General features: G+C 48.5%; 1 protein-coding gene across 1 annotated transcript; it reads right to left on the bottom strand.

The window, feature by feature from the left end:
- Positions 1–10937: 10937 nt before the first annotated feature.
- On the bottom strand, positions 10938–18385 carry LOC104281801 (cytochrome P450 26B1). The gene is made up of 5 exons (XM_009879849.1): positions 18278–18385; positions 14490–14765; positions 13238–13393; positions 12281–12562; positions 10938–11330 (listed from the first exon to the last, which is right to left on the bottom strand). The coding sequence occupies exons 1-5, from the start codon at positions 18383–18385 to the stop codon at positions 10938–10940; spliced, it is 1215 nt and encodes a 404-aa protein (XP_009878151.1).
- Between the last annotated feature and the right edge of the window lie 4286 nt (positions 18386–22671).

A 22671-nucleotide genomic window follows, 5' to 3' on the forward strand; every position in this document is an offset into this window, starting at 1 on the left:
TATAAAAGGATGGTGCATTAATCAATGATTGTGAGCCAAATACACAGAGAAATGATTCAGAGGCTGAAGCAGAAAGAGGCTTCATGAACTCAATCATTTTTGCTGAGCTTATCAAAAAAAAAGAAGATAGAGAGCTGGTTTGATTACATCACGTAAGCCTATTCACAAGGAGCAAAATCTGGATCCTAAAGGGCTCTCTAGCCTGGTGGTGAAAAGCAGAACAAGAATTAATAGCTGAGAGTCAGACAAATTACAAGGGGAAATAAACAGCGAGGGTGATTAACCAGACGAACAGCTGAGGGAAGCAGTGGATTCTCCGCCGCCTGATTTCTTCAAGATGGGATGCTTTCCTGGAAGACGTGCTTTTGCTGAATTCACATGGCAGGGCGCAACGCACAGGTAAAAGGATGAAATTTAAGGCCTATATTCAGGAGATGAGACAGGATGATCTAATGTCCCTTCTTGGTCATAAATGTGATGGATCTAGAAGTCTGTGAAAGTTGGCAGAGAAGCATTTCCCCAGTCTGCCCCTTCATGTGTAATCCTTGCACAGTTTAATAAAACCTCCTATTAAAAACATCTCACTGATTCTCTGTGACAGCAGTTCTTTCAAGAGCAGACATTGCCCAAATGGTAACAAATCCCTTCTTCATATCCCCATCACCCCCCAAAAATCAGTGTGGCGTCTCAGATGAGATTTGCCCAGGGAACCCACTCGAGACTCAAAATGACTTATTCCTCTTTCTGCTATGAAAAACAAAACAGGAAATGGAACAAAGTAAAAATAAATTAAAAAAAAAAAAAGAAAGAAAAAAAAAAATTTGCAGAGTGCCATCCCAGCTAGTTTAGCCAAAACACAGATTTCTGCTATTTGAGGTAAATCAGTGGTTGTTTCGGGATCCAGCACCATTGAAGATGGGGACTGACAGCCCCGTGAACACCAAGAGAGAACAGCTAAACTGCAGAAGTGAACAAGGCCACTTCCCTTTCTCCAGACAGTGAAGAGCAATTCCTGAACACAGCTTTTTAAATATTATTATATATAATATATACTAATATATAAATAACTATATATAATATAAAAACTATATATAATATAATTAATGTTATAGTAAATTAGGTTTGGTCTTATCTCAGGCTGGTTCAGCGTCATGAACGTCACAGGATTTGCATTGTTGCAGGAGCAATTTAAGACTGAAGGGGTTTTCGGGAGGGAGGATACAGAGCCAAAGGTGGCAGTCGCTTGCAGCAATGTAACCCTCAGACCGAAATTGGGCAAGAACAAGTCAGATTTACTGAGTGTGACTGAAATTTAAGTGAGCGCAACGCCACCATGGAGTTGTGCCATCCATAAACCGGAGGCAATGAATCACCTCTGCTGAACACAGGAACTCACTCTGACAAAACTTTCTATCCCCCCACCCATCAGACCACCAGATTATTTTCTCTTACCTTCACGTTACTCAATAAATAGTTTTTCAAGGAGTTTTAACTCACTCAGGGTCAAATGCCCATAACCTGTGCTTTGCAAAAAAATCCTCTGAAAACCTTATGTTAGGTCTTAAAAAGCCATGGCCTCTTGCTTGTCTGTAGCACAGGGATGATTCCCTCTAAGAAGTGAGACCAGATAAGCATGTCTCTAAGGTGACTTGATTGTACCCCATTAAAAAAGGGAAATCAACGCTACCTCTCAGTAATCCTGGAATTATACTTGAGAGCAAGACACCTTGCTTTCTCCTGTGCTGCCCATCTTCAGAAAGATTGAGGGATGGTCTGGAAACCAACTGTGGGTTTTTCTGCATCCACTCAAAATACGTTGTTCTGATTGTTTCTTATATTATTTTCATTGAAAACTCTGTAGTAGCAATTAAAATGAAAATTGACAACAGGTCAATATAAATATAACATTTATTTATACAGAGCTCATGGAGCAAGTCTGGAAGGGCTTCAAATACAGTTTCCCCTCCCTTCCCAATTTTATTATCTTAAAAGTAGAAACAGATCCCAGTAGGCCTCATGGATTTCAAGTTCATTTGTGGGTTCAGGGTCAAAGATCTAAATTTCACTCTATTTACTTTCAGAGTCGGATGTTACCAGAGGGGGATGTTAATCCACTAAACACAAGGCAGGTGAAGGAGGGCTTGATACCAAACTACTGCCAGGGAGTCATAGCACTTTTCCCCTTCCAATACCTGCTCCATCTCCTGCAAGTGAGCACCTACAGGTGGAGGAACCGCTGGGCTACCGCACAGGGCAAAGAGGGAAACTGAGGCACTAAGCAGCAGCTCAGCAGTACCTAGGCAAATCCTGACAGGTAGGATGCAAGTCCCGTGCGTACTCAGTGTGCAGGTGCATGGAAGACACATGCACTTTGCATATAAATCCACATTTGTGCCCTACCCTGCGGTGGGCTAAACCAGATCAGTCCATGGTCATGAGATAATAGCCTGTGGAGGTTATCTGCACAAAATTAGAGACAGTTTAGAAGAAACCCAGCAGGAGAGACAGAGGTACGTGCAGCAGTTAGCAATTCAAACTTAGTTTTGAAGGAATCACAGAATAACTCCGAGTAGAAGGGACCTGCGGTGGTCACCTCATCCCACCACCTGTCCCAAGCAGAAAAGGGAATGGCCCAGCAACCTGCCATAGAAGATGGTGAACTTGGGAAGTTGGGGGGGGAAGGCTCATAGGATTCACTGATTAATTATTCCTTGGGGTCTCTTAGCTGCCTTGTCAGCACTAGCAGATAACAGCACGCTTGCTGAAACTCTGCTGGGTGACTCAGACAAGTCCAACATTTCAAGTCCTGTAAACCTTAATTAATTGATCTTGAGGGGACTTTCCTACAAATTGACCTTACCCAGCAGGTTGGCTTTAACAGGAGGATGGCTCTGTGGTCTCTCTGGGTCTGTTTTTTCTAGCTTTCTGTGGAAAAACACTGGCTAATTTTACAAGAGTAATCTGACACATTAATTTACCCAATCCAGATTTGCCCACAAGGCCCCTTCACTCCCCCATTGAGTGTATCCACCCAGTGATTAATATCCAGCCTGGAAATGTTCTGCTTTATTAATAGATGTAATAATGTCTGTCTTAATGAGACTCCTGCAAAAGCAATTTTAGTACTCATGGGCTCCTGTTTTTAAATTAACTTCTGCAGAAGAAGCTGGCGGCTCAGACCAGCCAAAGACTGGGCTTTGGGCTGATCGCTTCTGGTGTGTGAAGTGTTGCCATAGTGTCCAGCCCCATGACGTGATGGGAGCCTGGGACACCCACAATATCCACCACTGGGCTTGGGATGAGGCTCTGTGTTTTTGTGGTCTGCAGCCCAACCCTTGGAGTCACCCAACTTTAACCAGCAGCACTGCTGGCCGTACTTCATAGCTCCCTCACCTTTTCAACCCATCTCCTTTCTTCCCTAACTGCTTTACAAGCCACAGCACAGAGAGAGAGATATCTATTTTGAGAGCTCCAGAAGAGGACAAGACAAGCTGATTTAGAGCATCTCCATTGGTGACTACAAAATAATCCTGCTGCTCCAGCAGGCCAGGACCTCCCTAATCAACCCATAGAGCTAACCGAAGGTCTAGCCAGAAAAAAAGGTTCAGTCTACACCTACCCTGTTTCCTTCAACCTTTCCCTCAATATATGTTACTGGCCACAGTCAGAGACAGGTATACATTACAGCGGGGTGCAACAGCTGCTCTTACATTTCATGAGCACCCAAGGAGCACATCTGTGGTTGTTTGGAGTTGCTTGATGCAATCCACCGCCATCACACAAAAGCACATCCAAAAAACAACCTTTCCCTACTGAGCAAAATGAATCTGTGTAGCCATAATTAGACAAATATTGTTAAAGGAAAAGCTATATGTGAATGTAGACTAAACATAGCTCTTATGCCAGATAAAACTGTGTTCATTACACTGAAAGAGGAACTGTTCATGCCATAACAAACGGTCAAACACGATACTTCAGAACAAATATACATATATATTCCATCTATATTTATAAAGTTGAAAAAGCGTATAAAAGCCTGATCCAGCTTCCAACACAGTAAAAAGAAAGACAACCATTGACTTTACTGAGTGCCAGAGGAGGACATGAAATAGTAACAGGAACTGGAGGACGCAGGTAAGGTCATTTGGATGCTGGTCTTAGACCATTAAAAAGAAATTTTCTTAGTGTGAGTGAATTGATTGTTCAAGGTGCTGCCTGAAATACTTAGGAAACATTTGGCTTTGGAGTCCATACTCTTTAGCATTAGTACGACATTCAAGGCTGTGTTCAACATTACCTTGACTTAATTTCATATCACCTAATGGTGACTTTGGGAAGTTGTTTGAGAAAAGGCTATCCTGACTTTCTCAAAAATCTCCATCGTGGAGCCCTCCCCGTGCATGCTGCAGCCTGCCCTTTCTGATCTTCACTGTCCCTGGGAAGCTCAAGCCACTGTGGAAGGACCACTTCTTGATGTTGATAAACTCAGCAATTCACTTGTGAAACCACCCAGAGGGAACAAGCATGAAGCCTTGCAGGGATGTGTCAGCTAAAACCACTCTTCAGCCCCAAGTTTTGTGCCTCTATATTGCAGATTATTTGTTTACCAGGAAACACACACAGGTCCACTGGAGACTTGGAACAGCCCCAAAGCTTCCCTGCCCCTCTCTTTCCCACAGTTTTTCATTCAAACCTTTATCATTTGTATTTTATCACATTGAAATCACACATCTGTAGCTAAATCAAACATCACAAAGATGCTATAAGTTAGGATTTGGGTATAATCACTTGTTGTAGAGGGAACTTTTCATTTCCAGCGGGGGTAAATTGGAACTCTCTCATGTGCAAGTGATGAGGGAGACCTTCAAAAAGAAATATTTGCCAGAAAGTCACTTGTCATTCTGCCACTTTATAACCTTTTTGCTGTCACAGTTGATCATTTTTAAATGTACAAGATTGGACATTTATAAGATATCAAGGTTATCCAGGTACTATAATTTATTACCACAACACTTGGGAAGATGTAGTAGAATTTATTTGGAGGGGGGGGGAGGATGTCAGCCTGTTTCTATTAGGAGGCCAGCAGGGGACTGGATGCACACAGCATACTAACCTCATTATTTCACCGCAAGAGTCTAAAATCGGTGTGTGAAGCCTCCAGCCCAAGAGGAACATGGACAGAAGAAGCTGTGAGCAACCCCCAAGCCATCTGCTGTAGCAGCATCCCCCAGCAGGTATGTTGACCATTGTAGGTCCCTCCCAACTCAAATATACTGTTCTATTCATGGGGCAGTGTGTGCACCACTGATGGTGCTTAAATACCAGCTGATACCAGAGCTGGGGGTCTCCCAGGGCTCCCCACTTTCCTGGGGGAAAGTGATGTCAAGAAGCCAACCAGAGCACCTGGAAATCTGTTGTTTTCTCCCATCTCTCTCTTTTTTAATAATTCCTGTAAATGTAATTTTAGCGACACTTCAACTTTTTGCACTGTTCCTTTTAGCTCAGCATTGCCTCACCATTCCCTTGGAAGGGCCTGAGCCTTGAGCCTTGCAGATTAAAGCCGTGCTTCAACCAGACCGAGGGGATGCAAGCCCACTCCAGCAACCCGTTTCATTTCGCAAGATGAACACATTCTGTGTTCAGAAGGGAGAGGGGGAAGAAGAAAAAGAGAAAAGTCCGTGTATACGTACCCACACACTCGCACACCTTTTCTATGCTCTCACACACAACCTTTAAAAAGAAACTTTCCAAGAGTTCAGCTAAAGTTAAAACAAAGCGAGTAACGTGAGACTCGGTGCCGGAGACGAATGGAAAGTACACAGAGTCCGACTGACCTGCGCTGCCGTCCAGCGGCTCCCACGAGACCACCCGAAAAAAAGCTCCCTGCTTCTGTTGGAACCAAGGGAGCCACATCATCTCTCTCCAGGAGTGGTGCAGCTTCTCGTTAAAAGCCATAAATTAAAAATATATAAATAAATAAATAGAAGCAAAGGGAGGGGAGCAGGGGGGGGAGAAAAGAAATCCCAAAGAGAAAAGGCCGAAAGGAAATGACCTTCCCTGCTATTAAATAGGTGACAGACGGGTATTATAAACGCATCGTGGGTTGGAAGGGAAAAGAAGGGCGAGGAGGTGACACATCAGCCACTTAGGCTCAAGGAGAGTCTGGGAAGGGGACAGGACTGTGGACGAGTGCAACCGCACAGCAGTTTTTTGGCGACAGCCAGGACAGACATGGCAAGACTGCTGTTGGCAGGACATGTCCAGAACAGCAACTGGGAAAAGAGAGCAGCCGCAAAGCACTAAAGGGAGGGAAAGGAGTCTCAGATCCTCTGGCTGCACCGAAGGGATACAGGCTTGGGTTGTATGGTCATATTTTCCAGCCAACTGCAAAGAGCTATATATTAATTCCTCTAGTCTTCGCTTGCCTTTGAATGTGATTATAGGAAGAGTTTGCAGAGCAGCAACATCTTGTTCTCCAACACTCCCACCACAGCCAAGGCACTATCAGAGCTTCTTTTTTTACGGGGAGAAGAGCAAGGAGAGAGAAGCTAATTACTTAAATAATTACCTAATTACTCTTAAGTACTCCTAACCCACCCTATCTCCACTCTGGGATGGGTACAGCTGAAACTCCCACCAGTAGCTTGTCCTGTCACATCTCATGCAAAGCACTTCATCCCACCACTCAGGGCCAAAAGTTCCTAAAACTTTTTGGGTTTGAAAAGCTCAAAGCAAGCCCTGCTCACAGAAAACTCTGGGACACGGGTTTGCTGAGGAGCTGATTGCTGAAGCAGTCAGTTTCTCAATATCCAAAATGGGGGATGATGGGAGGGCTGGGAACAGCCTGTCTGCTCCCACCTGACCTGCAGCACTGCTGCTGCCCATCACAGGGTCCTTCACACCTGGGCTATCTTTGGAAATCGTGTCCTGCCTCACCTGGTCCACCATGCACATCCTGCCCATCATCCAGCCTGTTGATGCAAGCAGTAGTTGGGTGTATGTTCTTCAACCCATGGTGGTCTTCTGTACGGTCTCTATATGGTGTAAGCTCCTGAAAGAGCCGGCAGCAAAGGCCAGGGCACACATGCAACTGAAGATAAGCACCTTCCCTTCCCTCCTGCTTGTTTTGTCCAGCCTCTGTCTCTTGCTGGGGAGAGGTAAAAGCTTTGGCCAGAAACTGGGTATCCTGGAGCTCACCAAACCCTCAGCATGGGATGGACCTCGGAGCGGGAGCACCTTGGTCGGGTTGCTCAGGACCATATCTAGTCAGGCTCTCAGTATCTCCAGGGATGGAGACTCCACAAAGTCTCTGGGCAACCTCGTTCAACATTTGGCCATCCTCCCCATAAAAAATCTTTTTCTTATTTTTAAGAGGAATTTCCTGTATTTCAATCCGTGCCAGCAGGTAAGACCTCACCCTGGCCATGGAGACCAGCAGGTCCCAGGTGGGTGCAAAAGTCCCACTTACAGGGTACCCCAGCTCCCAGGATGGGGGTGTTACCCTGAGACCCCAAACCAGGAGACCATAAGCCCTTTGAGAGGAAATGCAGATGGATATGAAACAAAAAAGCTTGGAGATTCAACTCTTTTTATTATGGAAGTCTATAAAATAGCCACATGGATTATTTTTTTTAAGATCACAAAATACACAACATTCATTTTAATATGTGACACATAATATTATATACATATTATAAACCACATGACTGAAACACATGTTCACACGGCACCAATTTCATAACGAAAAACCCCACAAGTGCTTTTTTCTTTTTTTTAATATTAAAAACAACTGTGATAAAACATATTAATATTTTTCCAGACAATGTTTACAATAAAGAGAAAAAAATCATACTTTACTAAATAACAAATATTTAACAGCAAAACTTTTATACTAAATATCTATTTTGAATTATAACAAAAATAGTACTTATAATAGTTTATAAAGACAGACCAAAAAAAATTTGTGTATAAAATAATATTATAGCAAATTGGACTGTGCTAAGAAAAAAAACAACAAACAATTCTGAGATTCAAAGTGCTTTATTCTGCAAACCCACTGCAGCAACTTTTTTAGTCAAGTTATATTAGTTAGGAATGGAAAAACAAAAGCATGACTTACTTATGCCTAGATTAACTACTCACACACACAAACATTATATATACACATGATGTAAGCATATATATATAATGGATGTATGCATCTTACATTACGGCTCTCCAATCAACCACTCACTCAAAAGCATGTTTGGTTTTCACTTTGTAATGACACTGGAAGTTAAAATAAAAATTTCAGCAAAACCCTACACTGATTTCCCATAAGCACAAGGGGGACTGAGCCCTTTCGGAAAAGTCTGCCTGAGGGATTTTGCTCGCCATACTGCAGCGCAAAGCCACCCGTGAGCTTTAACCAGACCTTTTACCCTTGTTTGTTCCCCTGTTCAGCTTTCCGCTTTTTCAGCCTCCTCTCCCTCGAGCACAGTTTTATTCCCCTGACAGGTCCCAGATGGAAATGCAGGCTCCTGGAGAGCACCCTGGCAGTGGGTATCTGATGGTGTTTCACCCCGCAGCTCCCACCTGCAGACCATCCACCTCCTGCCCCTGTCCCCATGTCCTACAAGGGCTCATCATCCACAAAGACCATGGACACCCTCACGTGCCACTTACCTTTCCCCAAATGTTTGTGCCTGGGAGACTCACCCCTTCCCACTGCATTCAGGTTTATGTTCTCCTTTGCTTCTTTGCCCATTGGGATTGTGATTGCGATTATGCTCCTTTTGTCACAGGGAAAGTTTTCTCTCCCTAAAGGACAAGGGAACTACCTGAACTCTCAACAGTGCCTGAGCTAGCAGTGCGTCACTCAATATTTCCAGGCTGGCAAACTAGGTAAGCCTCTGCTTCAGGGACATGGTGCACATAGTTAGAGGCTCCCGAGACCTTGCTTTTGGGCTTGGCACATTGTTTACCAACCAGAAGGTAAGGTCTGGATCTGAATGATATCTTCTAGAAGACTGAGTTTTATTTGAGGTTAAATCAACCTTAAAATCAAGCCATGAACCCTGGCACGAGTGGAGACCATCCACCGGGATGCTCCTGGGGGGTTTCTGACAGCTTGGCTGACGGCAATCCGACCGCAAGTGCTTCCCCTGGCTAAAAAACTGCCTCCCTCCTCCTTGCCCCCACCAGACAACGGGCTGGCAAAGGCAGCCCTCACCATCGCTTGCTTCACACGTCCTTCAACCTTCCAAAGAGGCACCCACTCGTCAAAAACACAACCTGCAAGGCAACCTGGTAAGCCACATCTGCCCCTTCGCCTTTCTTATTTCAACCCATCTGACTTATCTGGACACCTTTAAAGCAGAAAGCCAAGCCGACCACCCAAGCATGAGATCTTTTCCAATAACGGTTAGGAGAGGTCTCACCCATGGTCCTTGTCTTGTTCTTTCCACCTCGGAGGGCAGGAGATGGCAGAGGAGTGGGTCAGGGCAGGCTAGGCAGAGATGCCTCAGGTCAGAGAGGGATCTCCCAACCTGGTATTTGGCTCTGGTCTGAACCAAATACCTGCTGGGGCACTTGGGGAGCTTTTGCTCTGCACCCACGTGCGAGGCCATGTCTGCTTTCAACACAACCCACCCATTTCACACTCAACCCAGAAGACTCTTGCATGCAAAAAATGAAATAAAGTAAAATCAACGCACCCAGCAAATCAAATGCAAGATACCTTGGTGGCCGCTTGCTTGTGCTGGAGAAGCTTTGGGCAGGGCCCCTCTCCCAGTTTAGCGATGGGACGGGGCAGACAGCCCAAACAAAACCCAAACACAAGACAAACAATACGTACGTTGGCTTATTTATAGAGATCGCCTTTAATGCAAATGCCTCCCGTGGAAGAGGGTGCACCGAAATGAGCAGCTCTGAGCAGGGCTCCCCGGTGCTCACAGGGCCGTAGAGGGTCAGTGGGGCCATGCAGTTCGGAGGCTGGTGCCTGCACCTTGAGGGAGAGCAAAGGCACCGAAAAGCCCCCCCTAAACAGGTGCCTTTGCACGGGAAAGGGGCTGGTGAGGGGCTGCGGCGGGGGAATGGGTGCACACAGGCCGTGTAGCAGCAGCAGGAAACTCAACGAGAAAAAAAGGACACCCCACCCCCACCCAAAGCCCCAAATGCAAAATGCATTTTGCAAAATGCAAACATGCACTTGTCCAAGGCGTCAGAGGGACGTCTCACTGCCCGTTCGGCCTTGGACAAGACACCACAGGGTTTTTCGGTCCTGCAGTGGAGGTGAAACGGCAGACCCCCCCCTCCCCAGCCTGCCCTGGCACCAGTGGGAGAGGGAACGGGAACAGGCATCGCTTGTCTCCCCCTTGCCAAGGAAAGCCTCCAATGCCCCAAAACAAAAAACACAACCAAACAAATGAACAAAAACAAAACAAAAACAAAAAAAAATACCAAAACACTGTTATCACCAGCTAAGTTAACACTGTTAAAAAAAAGAAGATCAGAGGCCACCTGAGAGCCACCCCAGGACACCAGACCTCTGATCACCAGCTGATTTCCAAAGCCTTTCCTGCAGTCGGGCCTTTGCAGCGCTCCTCCTTGCAGCAGAAGTGTTTTATAGATATTTTATATATATATATATATTTATAATATTTAGATACTGTGTATGGTCAGACATCCCAGCTCGACTCGGGTTTTGCAACTCTTCCTCCTTTCGAACGAAACGAGACGCACGACGACACCCCAACCTTCTCTGTGCCCCGCGGGTAGAGCAAAACGGTTTTGGCAGCTTCACCAGTGGAGAAAGCAGTCCCGACCCAGAGGCTCTGTGAAGCGAGCATCATGGAGAAGCTTCTCGTCCCTCTCTCCTCCCCTCCTGTTCATCCCCTTGCCCCCACCCCACCCCTCCGTCCCCCGGCCGCCCATCCCTCACACCGCCAGCATGGGCTTTACACTGTCGCCCCCAGCATGGCATCTGTCCCCGTCAGGATCTCATTCTGGTTGGAATCCAGTCCAAAAAATTTGACCTTGAGTCCGTCAACCGGGTGGACCACAGGCACCAGGGTGATTTTGGGAAAAGTCCTGGTGGCGAGCTCGAAGCGGCTGGTGCTGGCCAACTCAATGGCCAGCGCCTTGAGGAAGAGCTTGGCCAGGTGCTTGCCCAGACAGGTCCGTACGCCTCCTCCGAAGGGGAGGTAGTGGAACCTGCCATCCTTGTCTTCGCTTCGACCCTGTCCGAAGCGGTCAGGGTCGAAGACATCCACGTCCTTGAAGACAGGGGCAGTGTCATGGGTGTCCCGGATGCTGTACATGACACTCCAGCCTTTGGGGATTTGGAAACCCTGCAGAGAAGAGGGAAGGGGTGGAGAGAAAACCAGAGCGAGTCAACCCTACTGCAAAGAGAGGGTGAGCGGGAGGACAAGGTAAAGCCATTTTGCTTTCTCCACTTTTTTCCCATTTTCTTTGTGTTTATTACATAAGCATGATGCAGATTTAAAAGAACATCAGAGACAACAGTGCAAAGGGCTGGGAGATGGATATCCTGGGTTTATTCCTGCCTCTATCCCAAGGACGCGCTGGATGATCCATTGCTATTTATTTGCTTTGCAGTCACTGGCAGGAGTCATGTACCAGGGACCCCGTGGTGCTCGACTGCCACCAGACAAAGGGAAGCAGCTTTTCTCATGCCCGTGCCGTGCTGCACATGCCAGCCAGCCCTCCCCAGAGCATCCCCTAGCTTCGCTCACACCCTGCCGCCTGTCAGCCCCACACACACAACGCACATGCCAGAGCCTGGGCAATGAGAAACAGGGCGGATTTGTCATCCTCTGAGCACTTAAAAAGGTTTCCGACTCAAATGATTACATTAGTAGAATTTACAGCGACAAGCCAGGCCTCAAGATTTTTTTTTTTGCTAGTAGGAAATTCCAGCCATTGTGATGAGTAATCCGCCTGTCTCCCAACAGCCTGGAGATGCCCTTTGCAGTAAACCTTTCCCTTGTCACACCCCCGTTTAGTTTTTGGCGTCAAACATTGTCATGAGTTGCTCTTTGAAGCACCACGCCTGTCTCCTCTTTGACAGCTCAAGTGCATCCGTTCTCTGCCATGGGCCAGATCCCACCACCCTCCTCTGAATCTGGAGCAATTCCACCACCCATCACCAGCAGGACCTAACTTGTCCTCCGTGAAGTCTCATCTAAGCCAGGCTCAAGCAAGCTTTGCAACAAGGTGCAGAAGGCTGTTTTGGGGGGCTTACAGTGCAGCTGCACCCTGAGGAGATGGCAATACTCACATCCAGCTCAAAGGTTTGCAGCACCGTCCGGTACCCCCCGGAGATGGGGGTGAAGAGGCGAAGCACCTCCTTGATGACGCAGTCCAGGTAGTGGAGGCTGTTGATGTTGTCAAGTCGGAGGGAGCCCTCGCAGATGCAGCCATTGTGGAGGATGCCCTTGCTGCGCAGCTCCTCTCGCAGCTTCTCCAGGACATGGGGGTGTTTGAGGAGCTGCATGATCAGAGAGGTGCTGGCGCTGGCGGTGGTGGCATAGGCAGCAAAGATGAGCTCTAGGGTGCCATCCTGAAAGACGAGAGGGAAGCCAGGGTAAGACACAAGTGTTGGACAGACAGACAGGCCAACAGATGTGGCATGACAAGGGACAGGCACGCACGCTGCCATGGGGCACTTTTTTCCCCCAACAGCTCTTCAGCCTGGTCATGTTTAACTGCAAGGTCTCTCCTTGTGCAGGCATACATCCTGGACGTGCACACCGGAGACCTTCCCACAGAGCTTTGGAGGATGCTGAGGGCCAGACTGGCAGGAGAAAAAACCCTGGGGGTGGCTCTTGATAGCACATAAAGGACAAGTTATATCATGACCCTGCTGCAGATAAAAACCTGCTGAGGGCTTATTTGCCCTGCAAAGAAGGCACCAAGGGGTGAAGCTGGTCAAGGCTGAAAGCTGCAGCAAACTTGTATGGTCTTTTAGTATTCCCTGGAAATGCTTTTTAGAAAGAACTGAGCATGATCTGCAAATAAATATGGCCCATAGAAAGGCAACTGGCTTGTTGGTACCATAGTCCACCAGACCAGGATTCACCTGCAGCTCCAACACCACATTGTGGTCCCCCAGCTCTCACTGACCATCTCAAGTCTGCCCCAAAAAATCGTCCTTACACCAGATCACTCTTTGCTCTTTGGGGACCTCCTGCCCTGAGCACAGCAAGGACAAGGTGATGATGGGGAAGATCTTTACCTTCAGCTCCTGCATGGTTAATTCCTTGCCGTGCTCTTTGCCGCTCTCTATCAGGATGTCCAGTGCATCGGCGTAGTCCTTGCCCTGTGTGTTCTGCAGTTTCTCCTGGATGGCTTTCTCCAGCCCCTTCTGCAGCGTCTCGCGTGCCCGGATGCCCTGTGGAGCAGGAAGCCATCAGACCATGCAGGACACAACGCTAGTTGGACTAGATGATCATTGTAAGTCCCTCTGAACTGAAATACTCTATTCTATTCTATTCTAGCACCACCATCCCCAGCCCAGCATCCCCAGGAGCTGGAGACGTGCTCAAGACAACATATCTAAGTAATACAACTGCAATTTCAGATGCTCAAAGAGAAGAATAAAGATCCTGAAGTTGTTCCCCGGGCAGTAGAAGCAAGGCCCAAGTGGGTGAGATTACAGGCAAGAGTAATCAGCACCTACATGCAAACGATAGGTCTGATGTGGGAGCCCCAGTACCTCATCAGTTCACAGGCCTCCAGCTCACCCGGGGATGTACAGCAGTCCCTGGGAAAATTGTCTCTCAAAGGAAAGTCAATTCATCTGAAAGGATCCTCTTCCTGGGAATGTAATGGGCTTCCCAAGCAATTTTATAACCTGGTCTCAGCAAAGCAATTCCTATCTGAGTGTGGCTGCACAACCTGCTGCTGCAAATGCTTTGGAGCTGCAAACAGTTGGGCTCATTCAGGTGGTGAAATAACAGTAACAAAATTTGCAGTGAGAATCACAAAAAAAAAATAAATTTAAACCCCTGAATTTCTGTTACCAAAACTCCCCATGAAAAAATGTAAATTTTTCCTATGTTTTTCATTATAGTTTTGTTTTGCATCATTCATTGAAAAATGGGAATGGTTCATGAAATTAGAAAGTCCACTGACCTGTTTTGTCCTGGGGACATGAAAAAATTAACAGGAGAAGGGTACCACAAACAAAAAAATACAGCAAAACTGCTAGTTACAAGTGAGGAAAAATTGCCCATTAAATCTGGGCAAATCCTGACTATATTCTCTCTTGCAACAAACTGCAAAGTCCCTAGTCACCCTAAAACCTATGAATGGATCTCCCTCTCCACTCTACTAAAACAGGACTTTGTAGCCTCAAAATGGACCTGCTTCTAGAGGTCAGTGGGTGAGAAGACATCCCACCAAGAACCTGGGTATTAGTCACTGCCCCAATAATCCCAATAATTTGGTGTTATTGTCTGCTGGAGGACTCATCCCAAATCTCTTACCCTCCTGTAGCCGCTGAACGGCAGATCCACAGGCAAGGAGAAGACATTCTCCACAAACTGCTGGTAGACCTCGAAGAGGCGGTTGAGCTCCTCATCAGGGATGCGGAAGCCCAGCAGGACACGGATGGCCATACGAAAGGTGAGCTTCTGGGTCTCATGGTAGACGTTGATGGACTCAGGGTTGCTGCTCCAGGCCCGAAGGGTGTCTTTGATCACCAGCTGGATCTTGGGAAGATAACTCTCCAGTGCCTCATGACTGAAGATTTTGGAGAACACCTACAAAACAGAGTGAGCAGAGATTTCTATACAGTCCCAACACCTTCCTCTTTGCCTTCTCTAGTAATCAGCTTCTGTCCATAAAAATGGACATGAGATGTCCACTTAGTAGAAGACTCATTATTACCCAGAATTCATCATCCAGCATCACCAATTCCTAAAACAGCTGCCAAAAAGGGTCTGTGGAGAATTATCAGCTGACAGATCCTCTGCAGGGTGATCCCTACCACAGCCATGACAAATGACAGGCAGTAACACGGGGCAAACCCGTGACGGGAGGTAATGCTTCACCCCACGCACGGCAGGACCGATGGAGCCAGCTTTCCCACAGCTCCATGGCTCCCAGTTACATTCAGTCCAAGATTTGGATGCCACTAGCACACCTCTTCCACAGGGATTCTCTAGTGTCTCGCGTTATGGTTGTGCATACACGCAGTCACAGGCAAGCCTTTCTCTCAATGGGAAGCATCTGCCGTTTCTCCCACCTATCAACCACCCCTTTTCAATATATGTAAAAAATTAAGTAAAATAATTATTTCGAGGCATTTAGGATCTCTGTGAAATCTGGCTGAACTTATACAGGGGTTCAAGTGGGGAAGAGAGGCACACACGTACACAGCGGCTGCAATCGCACACGGCTCATTTCCTTGGGAAACCGGGCAAAGAAACTGATGTCAGCAGACAGTGTTAATTTAAGCTCTGTGAGTAAACACTGTGCGGGAGTGGGCCTCCCCAGGTCCCTCATTCTAATGGCTCCTTACTCCAATTTGGGCCAGGGCCCTTGCGTTGCACGAGGAGCTCAGCAATGCCAGGAATGTCCCTTCAGCCCTCCCCGATGCAGCCCCACAGCACACGCTTTCATTCCGCATCCCGGCCGCATCCCTCCCAGAGTGTACCGAAGGAAAAAGTGCTGTTTGTTTATTTTTTATTAACCTACACACACACACGGGGCGGCACTGCCGCACACACGCACCGCCACATGCCAGGCCTCCGGGAAAATCAAATTAAAACAGGCTCCCAAGGAGGGAGCTGCAAGCCTGCATAGCCTCCACCGGTGGCCAGTTCCCTGGGGGGCTTAATGCACGGTGGGGGGGCTGCAAAGTTATCAAACCAACAGGAGAGAAATCAAAGCCGCCCCCTCTTTCCATGAGCGCCGGACTCGCTGGAGCTGTAAATGTGAGAATTTCCTTTGCAGTCAGCACTCAAAGGGAAAGGTAACATTTTCCTGGCTGCGACCCCTCATTGCTAATGCACATCATTCGCTGGGAGTTTGTTTGGTGAAATAACACCTCTGTCCCCTCACAGCCCTGGGCAGGAGGCTCGACAGGAGCCGCTTCATAACAAGCTGCACTCAGGCTGAGCCCCGAGTAAAACCCATCACACAGGACATGGTGGGGCAGAGCTCGGAGGCTCCCCGTGGAAATACCAGCACGCAAACAGGATGGTAGGAGGAGGGCTGGGCGAGAAAAATGCAAGCAGATCGACAGACAGATCTGCCTGCAGACAGACAGCCGTCCCCGGATGGCTACGCGCAGCGGAGGCATGAATGAACAGAGCAGAGGAATGAATGAACGAACAGCAGGGCCACGGTGAGATCACAGTCAGGGCACGAGATGGTGCAGCTGCTGCTTTCTGCCACCTCTCTGTGCTTCACACGCTATTTTTAAGCCTGGAAAGGGCAGCAATGCTCAGGCAGACCTGCCTGTGGGAGGGGGTGAAAAAGCAGCCACTTGGAAAAGAAAAGCTGGAGGTACTAAAGGTGAGCCCCTCGGCTGCCTGGGGAAGATACAAAGGGAGCTGGGAAAGGGCCTGTTCCTGGTGGCCATGAGCAGGACACCAGGCTTTGATGCAGCGCTGGCTGGAGGAGAGCTGGCAGCCATGAGCTGCTCAACAGGGATGGGAGAGGACCTCCTGAGTGGGGCCAGCAAAGGGACACCAATGTCTCCCCTTCATCCATTCTGAGGGGTTTGGGATAAGGACAGAGGTTCTCACCCCACTCTCCCCAAATGCTTCCCGTGACTCAGTTTCTCAAGCTGAAAGCAGAGCCGATGAGGGGACAGCCCCAGCTTACAAAGCGCTGAGGCTGCATGCTTGGAGCCACCATCCTCATGGAGGTGGCCCCTGGGGCTCCCAACCTGGGGCAAACCCCATCCTCCCCCAGCTCTGCCCAGCATCTCCCACAGGCAAAGTGCTCAGGGATCCCCCTGCACCCTTCAAAAAGCACATCAGCCCAAGAAATCCCTTTGGTCCCACCGTGCAAAACTGCTACAGTGGTGCAGAGAACCAGCTCCATGCCAGACCCACACCCTGCAGACCAAGCCAGGCTGAAAAGGAGAGTGCCTGTCACAAGGAGCGAAGGTGCAGAGGAGGGGACCCTCAGGAATAGAAGACTGAGCCCCTGTGGAGGTCAACACACCACCTGCCCAGCCTGAAAAAGAGGGAGCATTTAGCATTGGGGAACGGGGGGAATTTTTTTCTTTTTTTTTTTTTGCTCTTCTTTGAGCTGTCCTTTTGCTATCAGGCTCCTCCAGCCCCAGCCTGCTGCACTGGAGCTGCAGTCCCCAGGCACGGGGCCAGCCAACGTTGCGAGCCCCGGCCACGCTGCCGGCTGGCTGCAACGTCCCGTCCACTCGCCGCCGCTGTGTTCCACGCCGCCTAATCCCAGATGTCAGCGGATCCTTCCCCAGCCAGACACAAGTCTGGATCCCCTTCCAGTCACCTCCAGTTCAACCCTGCATCTTTCCAGTTGATTAAAAAGGAGGAAAAGGCAGCCAACTTTCCCTGACAAACCTCTGTGCGTTTCTAGCCTAAAATTCCTGCGCCCTCTAGTGAAGCCGAGCTGAATGTCTCGGCCACTTGCTGGAGCAAGACCAGGCAAAGCCAAGGAGCATCAGTGCAAAAAAAAGTTGCTCCAGAGCTGCCAAGAGGCAAAATCAGCTCTAAGGGGATGCCCATCTCTGCTAACACCAAGATGCAATAGCCCAGACATGATGGGGGTCCGGTCGAGTGGCCTTGATGGCAGTGCCAGAGCAGAGGCCAGGACTTTTGAGGGATGCTGGAAAGAGCCCCCATTTCTTTGCACATTTTGATATGTCCCAAAAGAGCCAAGCCTGGGGATTTGCTCCATCCAGGCACATTCATTTACACATGCACACGCGCACTCACCCCGCATCGAGGGAGACACCACCACCCAGCAAGCCTGGCTGGAAACTTCCAAGTCCGTCTCATAGTGGAAACAGGATATTTAAAGATTTATGGTCTTCCTAAGGCAGAAAATTCCTTCCCACTGTCTCAGCTCCAGGATCTCCTGGAGAGGTCCAGCTCCATGTGACAGTGAACTGTCCTGTCTGGAGAATACCCCAGCCCCGTCCTTAAACCACACCGAAGAGGAGAGGACATTCAAGTGAAGAGCCCTGATTTTCAACCCGTAGCATTTTCATGCATAGCAAAGGCTTTGTTTAGTGGCTGGGGTGGAGAGGATTTAGCAGGGATGGTGCTTTTCATTGCGTTACCTCTCCTTGGTGCCGCCCAAGCCGCCCCACTCCAAGCACTAGTGTCAGGCCCCACTTTTTGCCATCCACGATCTGCAGGTCCCCTGGTCCCACCTGGCACACCAGCATGGCAAAGAGGGAACAGAGCTTTTCCTTCCTCCCCTCCAAGAAGAAAACTTACACTTTGGGATCAGACACCTGCATCTCATCCAGCCCACGCCAGCCAGAGCTGCTGGCCCAACCAAACGAAGGCATGATTAGCATGGAGACATTTTCATGAACCAATTTGGCACCCGCCAGCAGCTTGGCCAGCGGGACGGCATCCAAAGCAACATCTCAACCTGGAGACATGCTATTTCTTCCTACATTTCAAAGGCCAGGCAGTGTTTGTCCCAACCCGGTCCTGTCGCCACATTATAATAGATGTCTGCCTCTCTCCAGCATCAGATGCGGGGCTGCCAGACGTGGAGCCCACTGCAATGGTCCAGGGGGCTTGTAAACCATGATATTTTTGGAGTGGGATGAGAAGGCTTATAGGCAAGAGGCTGCCCTGGCATCAGGAGCACAAGCAAATCAAAAACACAGCAAAAAAAGTTGTGAAGGCTATTCAAGGCACCGCAAAGAAGAGAGGGCCTCCACAAAACCCCACCGCTGCCCTGACACTCTGCCGTCTATTTTTAAAGGGCTTTGCCTTTCACAGGCACATAGCAAAGAGCTGATGCCTTTTCTCCCCATGCTGTAATTGGAAAGTGGCGCACATGGACCACTCCAAGGTCTCCTGCCATGCTCCATCACAGGAGCAATCCAGGCCCATTGAAAGGGAAAAGCTAAGAGTTTCAGCTCCTGACCACTCAAAATGAGCAATGCTGGGTTTGGTCTCATCAAAGCATAGCGCTGCACACAGAGTGCAGGTGAGGAGCACGTGTGTCTTTGGGGAGCTGAAGGCAGCAACCTCCCCCAGGGAGAAACGCAAGAGCCCCACGATCACTGCGACCTGTCTCCAAAGGGAATCTGGCTACAGTAGGTGGAGTCTCCGAACTCAGCCCAGGTGAAGAAAAGAAACAGAGTGCCTTTACAAAAGGCAGTTTTACTGAAATTTGAATGCTTCTCAAAAAAATGTGCTGGGAAAAAAGGTAAAGATAATTTCAGCATCCTTATGCCACGTTACGATGATCACGCACCTTTCAGGGTTGCACTTACCCTTAATTTTTTGATTTTTTTTAAACATCTAGCGTTGTGAGAAACTCTGGCATTTCATATTTCCACTTGAGTTCAGAATAAAAATGAGCCTGAGCACCCCATTTCCCAACGGCTCAAAAATCTCCATGTCTGAGCATCACTCCCACAAACCCTCCACGTGGCATGGGAGACTTCACTTTCGATCCAAAACCCTTGAACAGGCTATCAGGTTAAAGGGGCTGTGATGCACAAGCTCGAGGGAGAGAGCAGGGAACAAAAAGGATACCCTAGATCTGCTTCAGCACCCCCATCTGCAAAGCTGCCTCATGTCTCAAAAATAACGCAATGCCAACAACAGCAAAATTCAACTAGCTACGTTCAGCAATTTATGCTTCTTAGCCCACTTTATGGGGATACCGAAACACACTGCTGTTGTTCAGCATTTGTGTGCCTACACCACCTCTTGAGTGCTGCTCCAAATGCCCTCCCCCCATTAATTGATGAGGAACCAGTGCATCTGAGAATAGCAAAATTCACTTTACGTATCGTCACTGCTTTTCAAGGAGGGAATCAAACACGTGGAAGGAAAGAGAAAGAAGATACCACATCAAAGGATAGTGTGGCAAAGAAACAGGAGCTGTGTCCAGCCAGAAGGGATTAGAGAGGTGGGATCAGCTGGCCAAGAAGAGGTCCAACAGGTCACGCACGCATCCACTGCCTGTGGTTGGTGTCTTTAGCTGGAGCCGTGGAGAGGGAGCATCCTGCAAACCCACCAGGCACACAGCTGCATGGTCAGAGCAGCCGTTCATCAGCGTCAGAAGGCTGGATTGAGCTGAGATGGACTATCCCGTTTGGTTTTGAACCACATGTTAAATCCCAGATCTGTGGTGTGGAGATGAGAGTTTGCCCAGAGCCAAAGAGGAGTAGAGCAGCTTGCCCAGGCAGCAGGGATAGTGCCCTGCCCACCACTGCGAGCCAATGGAGGAGAAATATTAGGAGAAAAGTCCCCTTTTTGCTGACTCCCTGCATCTTCCTGGAGTGCAGAGTGAGGACCAAAGGGAAGGGACCCCATGCATTTAAGTAACCCAGAGCATGGTCTCTCCTACAGACAAAGCTAGACTTGGCAAAGAAAACAGCCTCAAGTGGTCTTCCATGGGAGTGCTTAGACCTCTGTCCTGACAAGTGCTCCATGGGCTGAGAGCTGAGCAGAGCACAAGGGGCAGCTGCACTCGCAGAGGGGATGAGAGGGAAACCCTCGCCCCATGATGCAGCCCACTCCATCCCAAAGGTGAAATAAATACAGCTTTCTGCGCACACATCTGTCTCTTGGCAGAAATAAGGGAAGACGTTTGGAAAAGCGCTTCCTCCAAGCAGCTCTGCCACCAAAATCCTGAGTGAGGTCTTGTAAGACCTCTGTGCATCATATGGGGATGAGCACACATCTGATGGTGCAGATGTCCCTACCTCTGAACACACGAGCTTCTGCCAACTGTAAGAAGCCTCTTCTGGGCTTTAAACTAAGATGATAAGGGCTGAGATGACCCAAGACCACCCTACAAAATTAAGTGGAAGAAAGTTTAAAAGCAAGCTGACCAACAGAGAGATATATGTAGAGATAGAAGTGCCACCTGAGAAGTAACGGAGAGTATCACTAATCTGAAACAAAGCATTCAGTCCCCAGAGGGATGAGGAGGATACTACGAACCACAACTCAGCAGGTTGCTCGAGCTGCTTGGAAGGATGGAGTATGATGCAGTAGAAAAACAAAGTTATACAAAGACAGTGTAGGATGGATCCTGAGTCCGAAAAGCTTTCTCCCATGTCTGGGATTAGCTCCTGGCATCCACCACTCCTGCTCTAAAGTGGAGCCTGGCCCCAAACAGAGCTATGGGCTGCAGATTGCAGTTCCACCCAGCACAGACCATTGAAGCCTTTCATCTTCTCCGTGCCTCGCAGGACATCCAACAGCTTCCAGTCCAGACGACCCAAAAAGGTAGAGCAGTCTACTTTAAAGAGCTTCAGCATGCAGGGCATCTGTACAACTCCTGAGCTGTAACCACGCTCTGACACAGCACAGCTTCTCAAAGCAAGGTCTGAGCTTGCAGGTCATTTTGGGGTGGAAGGCGCTATGAAAACGCATGAAATTTGTCTCTCAGCCAAGAGTGCCTGTGCTTTGCTTTTTTTTTTTTTTTTAATCCATTCAAATTACTCTGGATTTACACCACTGTAGATGACAGCACTATTTGGTCTAAAGTCAATGAGCCAACCTAGCTGACAAATTCTTCCCCAAGACCGCGAGCGGGAAGCCCTCCTCCATCAATGAAAGCCTTTTCTCCGTCTCCTCTGGCTTTTGCCCATGGGTTAAATAAAGCTCACGGGGCAACGGCCCGACACGGACATGCCGAGAAGGGGCTGGAGCCGGGCCAGGCGATGGCAGCTGGAATCCAGCCCGCTTGAGCTGCTTGATATGATTTGGGGTGGGGAGTGGAAGGAGATGGTTTCTTTTCCACTGTGGGATTTGCAAGTCACGCAGAGGAGGGCAGCAGAGCTGGGTGGAAATGCGAAAAAAAACCAACCCAAAACAAAACAAAAAACTAAAAAACCCCTCTCAACAACTTGGGTCGGGGTTTTTTATAGTAGGAAAGGTACATTCCCGCCACCTCCCATCCCTCCTTCCTCCTCCCTCCCTTCTCCCCCATCTCCCTCCTTCCCTCCCTCCCCCCGTCAGTCCAGCCCACAGCAGCTGGTTTATATTTGGTTGTAAATTTATGGCCCCTTTTGTGTTCTTAATCCTCTTGCAAACTATATTAAAGCCTCAGACCTTTCTACTTGGTGCTAATAAGCTCAACACTTGTATGCCTCCGAGGCAGAACATTAATTGTGGTGTGTTAATGAATGATGTAGTTTTGGACAGTGAGACAAAACAGGCCGTTTCTCCGCACCACTGTCTGCTTCCTCCTCGAGTCTCCGGGTCTAGGATGTCTACCCAGCCCACGAACTGCTTTTATTTTATTCTTCTTTTCCTTTTTTAAGCCAGCTGTGCCTATTTTGGGATTACTATGCTGGAACAGAGCATGAGCCCAGCAAGTCCAGCGCTCTCCTGCCAGGGCTGGATGCTTCCAAGGAAAGTCTGAGTCCCACCTTCCCCATGCACCGTAGCACACCCACGCCGGCAGCACGTATCCTGCACAGGGAAACTCCTTCCTGGCCCTGGGCGCTGCTCAGTACCGACCTAA

This window comes from Charadrius vociferus, unplaced genomic scaffold, assembly GCF_000708025.1.
Source record: "Charadrius vociferus isolate BGI_N301 unplaced genomic scaffold, ASM70802v2 scaffold502, whole genome shotgun sequence".
NCBI lineage: Eukaryota > Metazoa > Chordata > Aves > Charadriiformes > Charadriidae > Charadrius > Charadrius vociferus.

Bases quoted from the DNA above. Each gene is read 5' to 3' on its own strand.
- LOC104281801 (XM_009879849.1), bottom strand. From the start codon at position 18,385: ATGCTGGTGTGCCAGGTGGGACCAGGGGACCTGCAGATCGTGGATGGC. The intron at 14,766-18,277 runs GTAACGCAATGA...TCTGTTTTGTAG, and splicing joins TTGGGCGGCACCAAGGAGAG to GTGTTCTCCAAAATCTTCAG. The intron at 13,394-14,489 runs GTAAGAGATTTG...CCTGCTCCACAG, and splicing joins CGTTCAGCGGCTACAGGAGG to GGCATCCGGGCACGCGAGAC.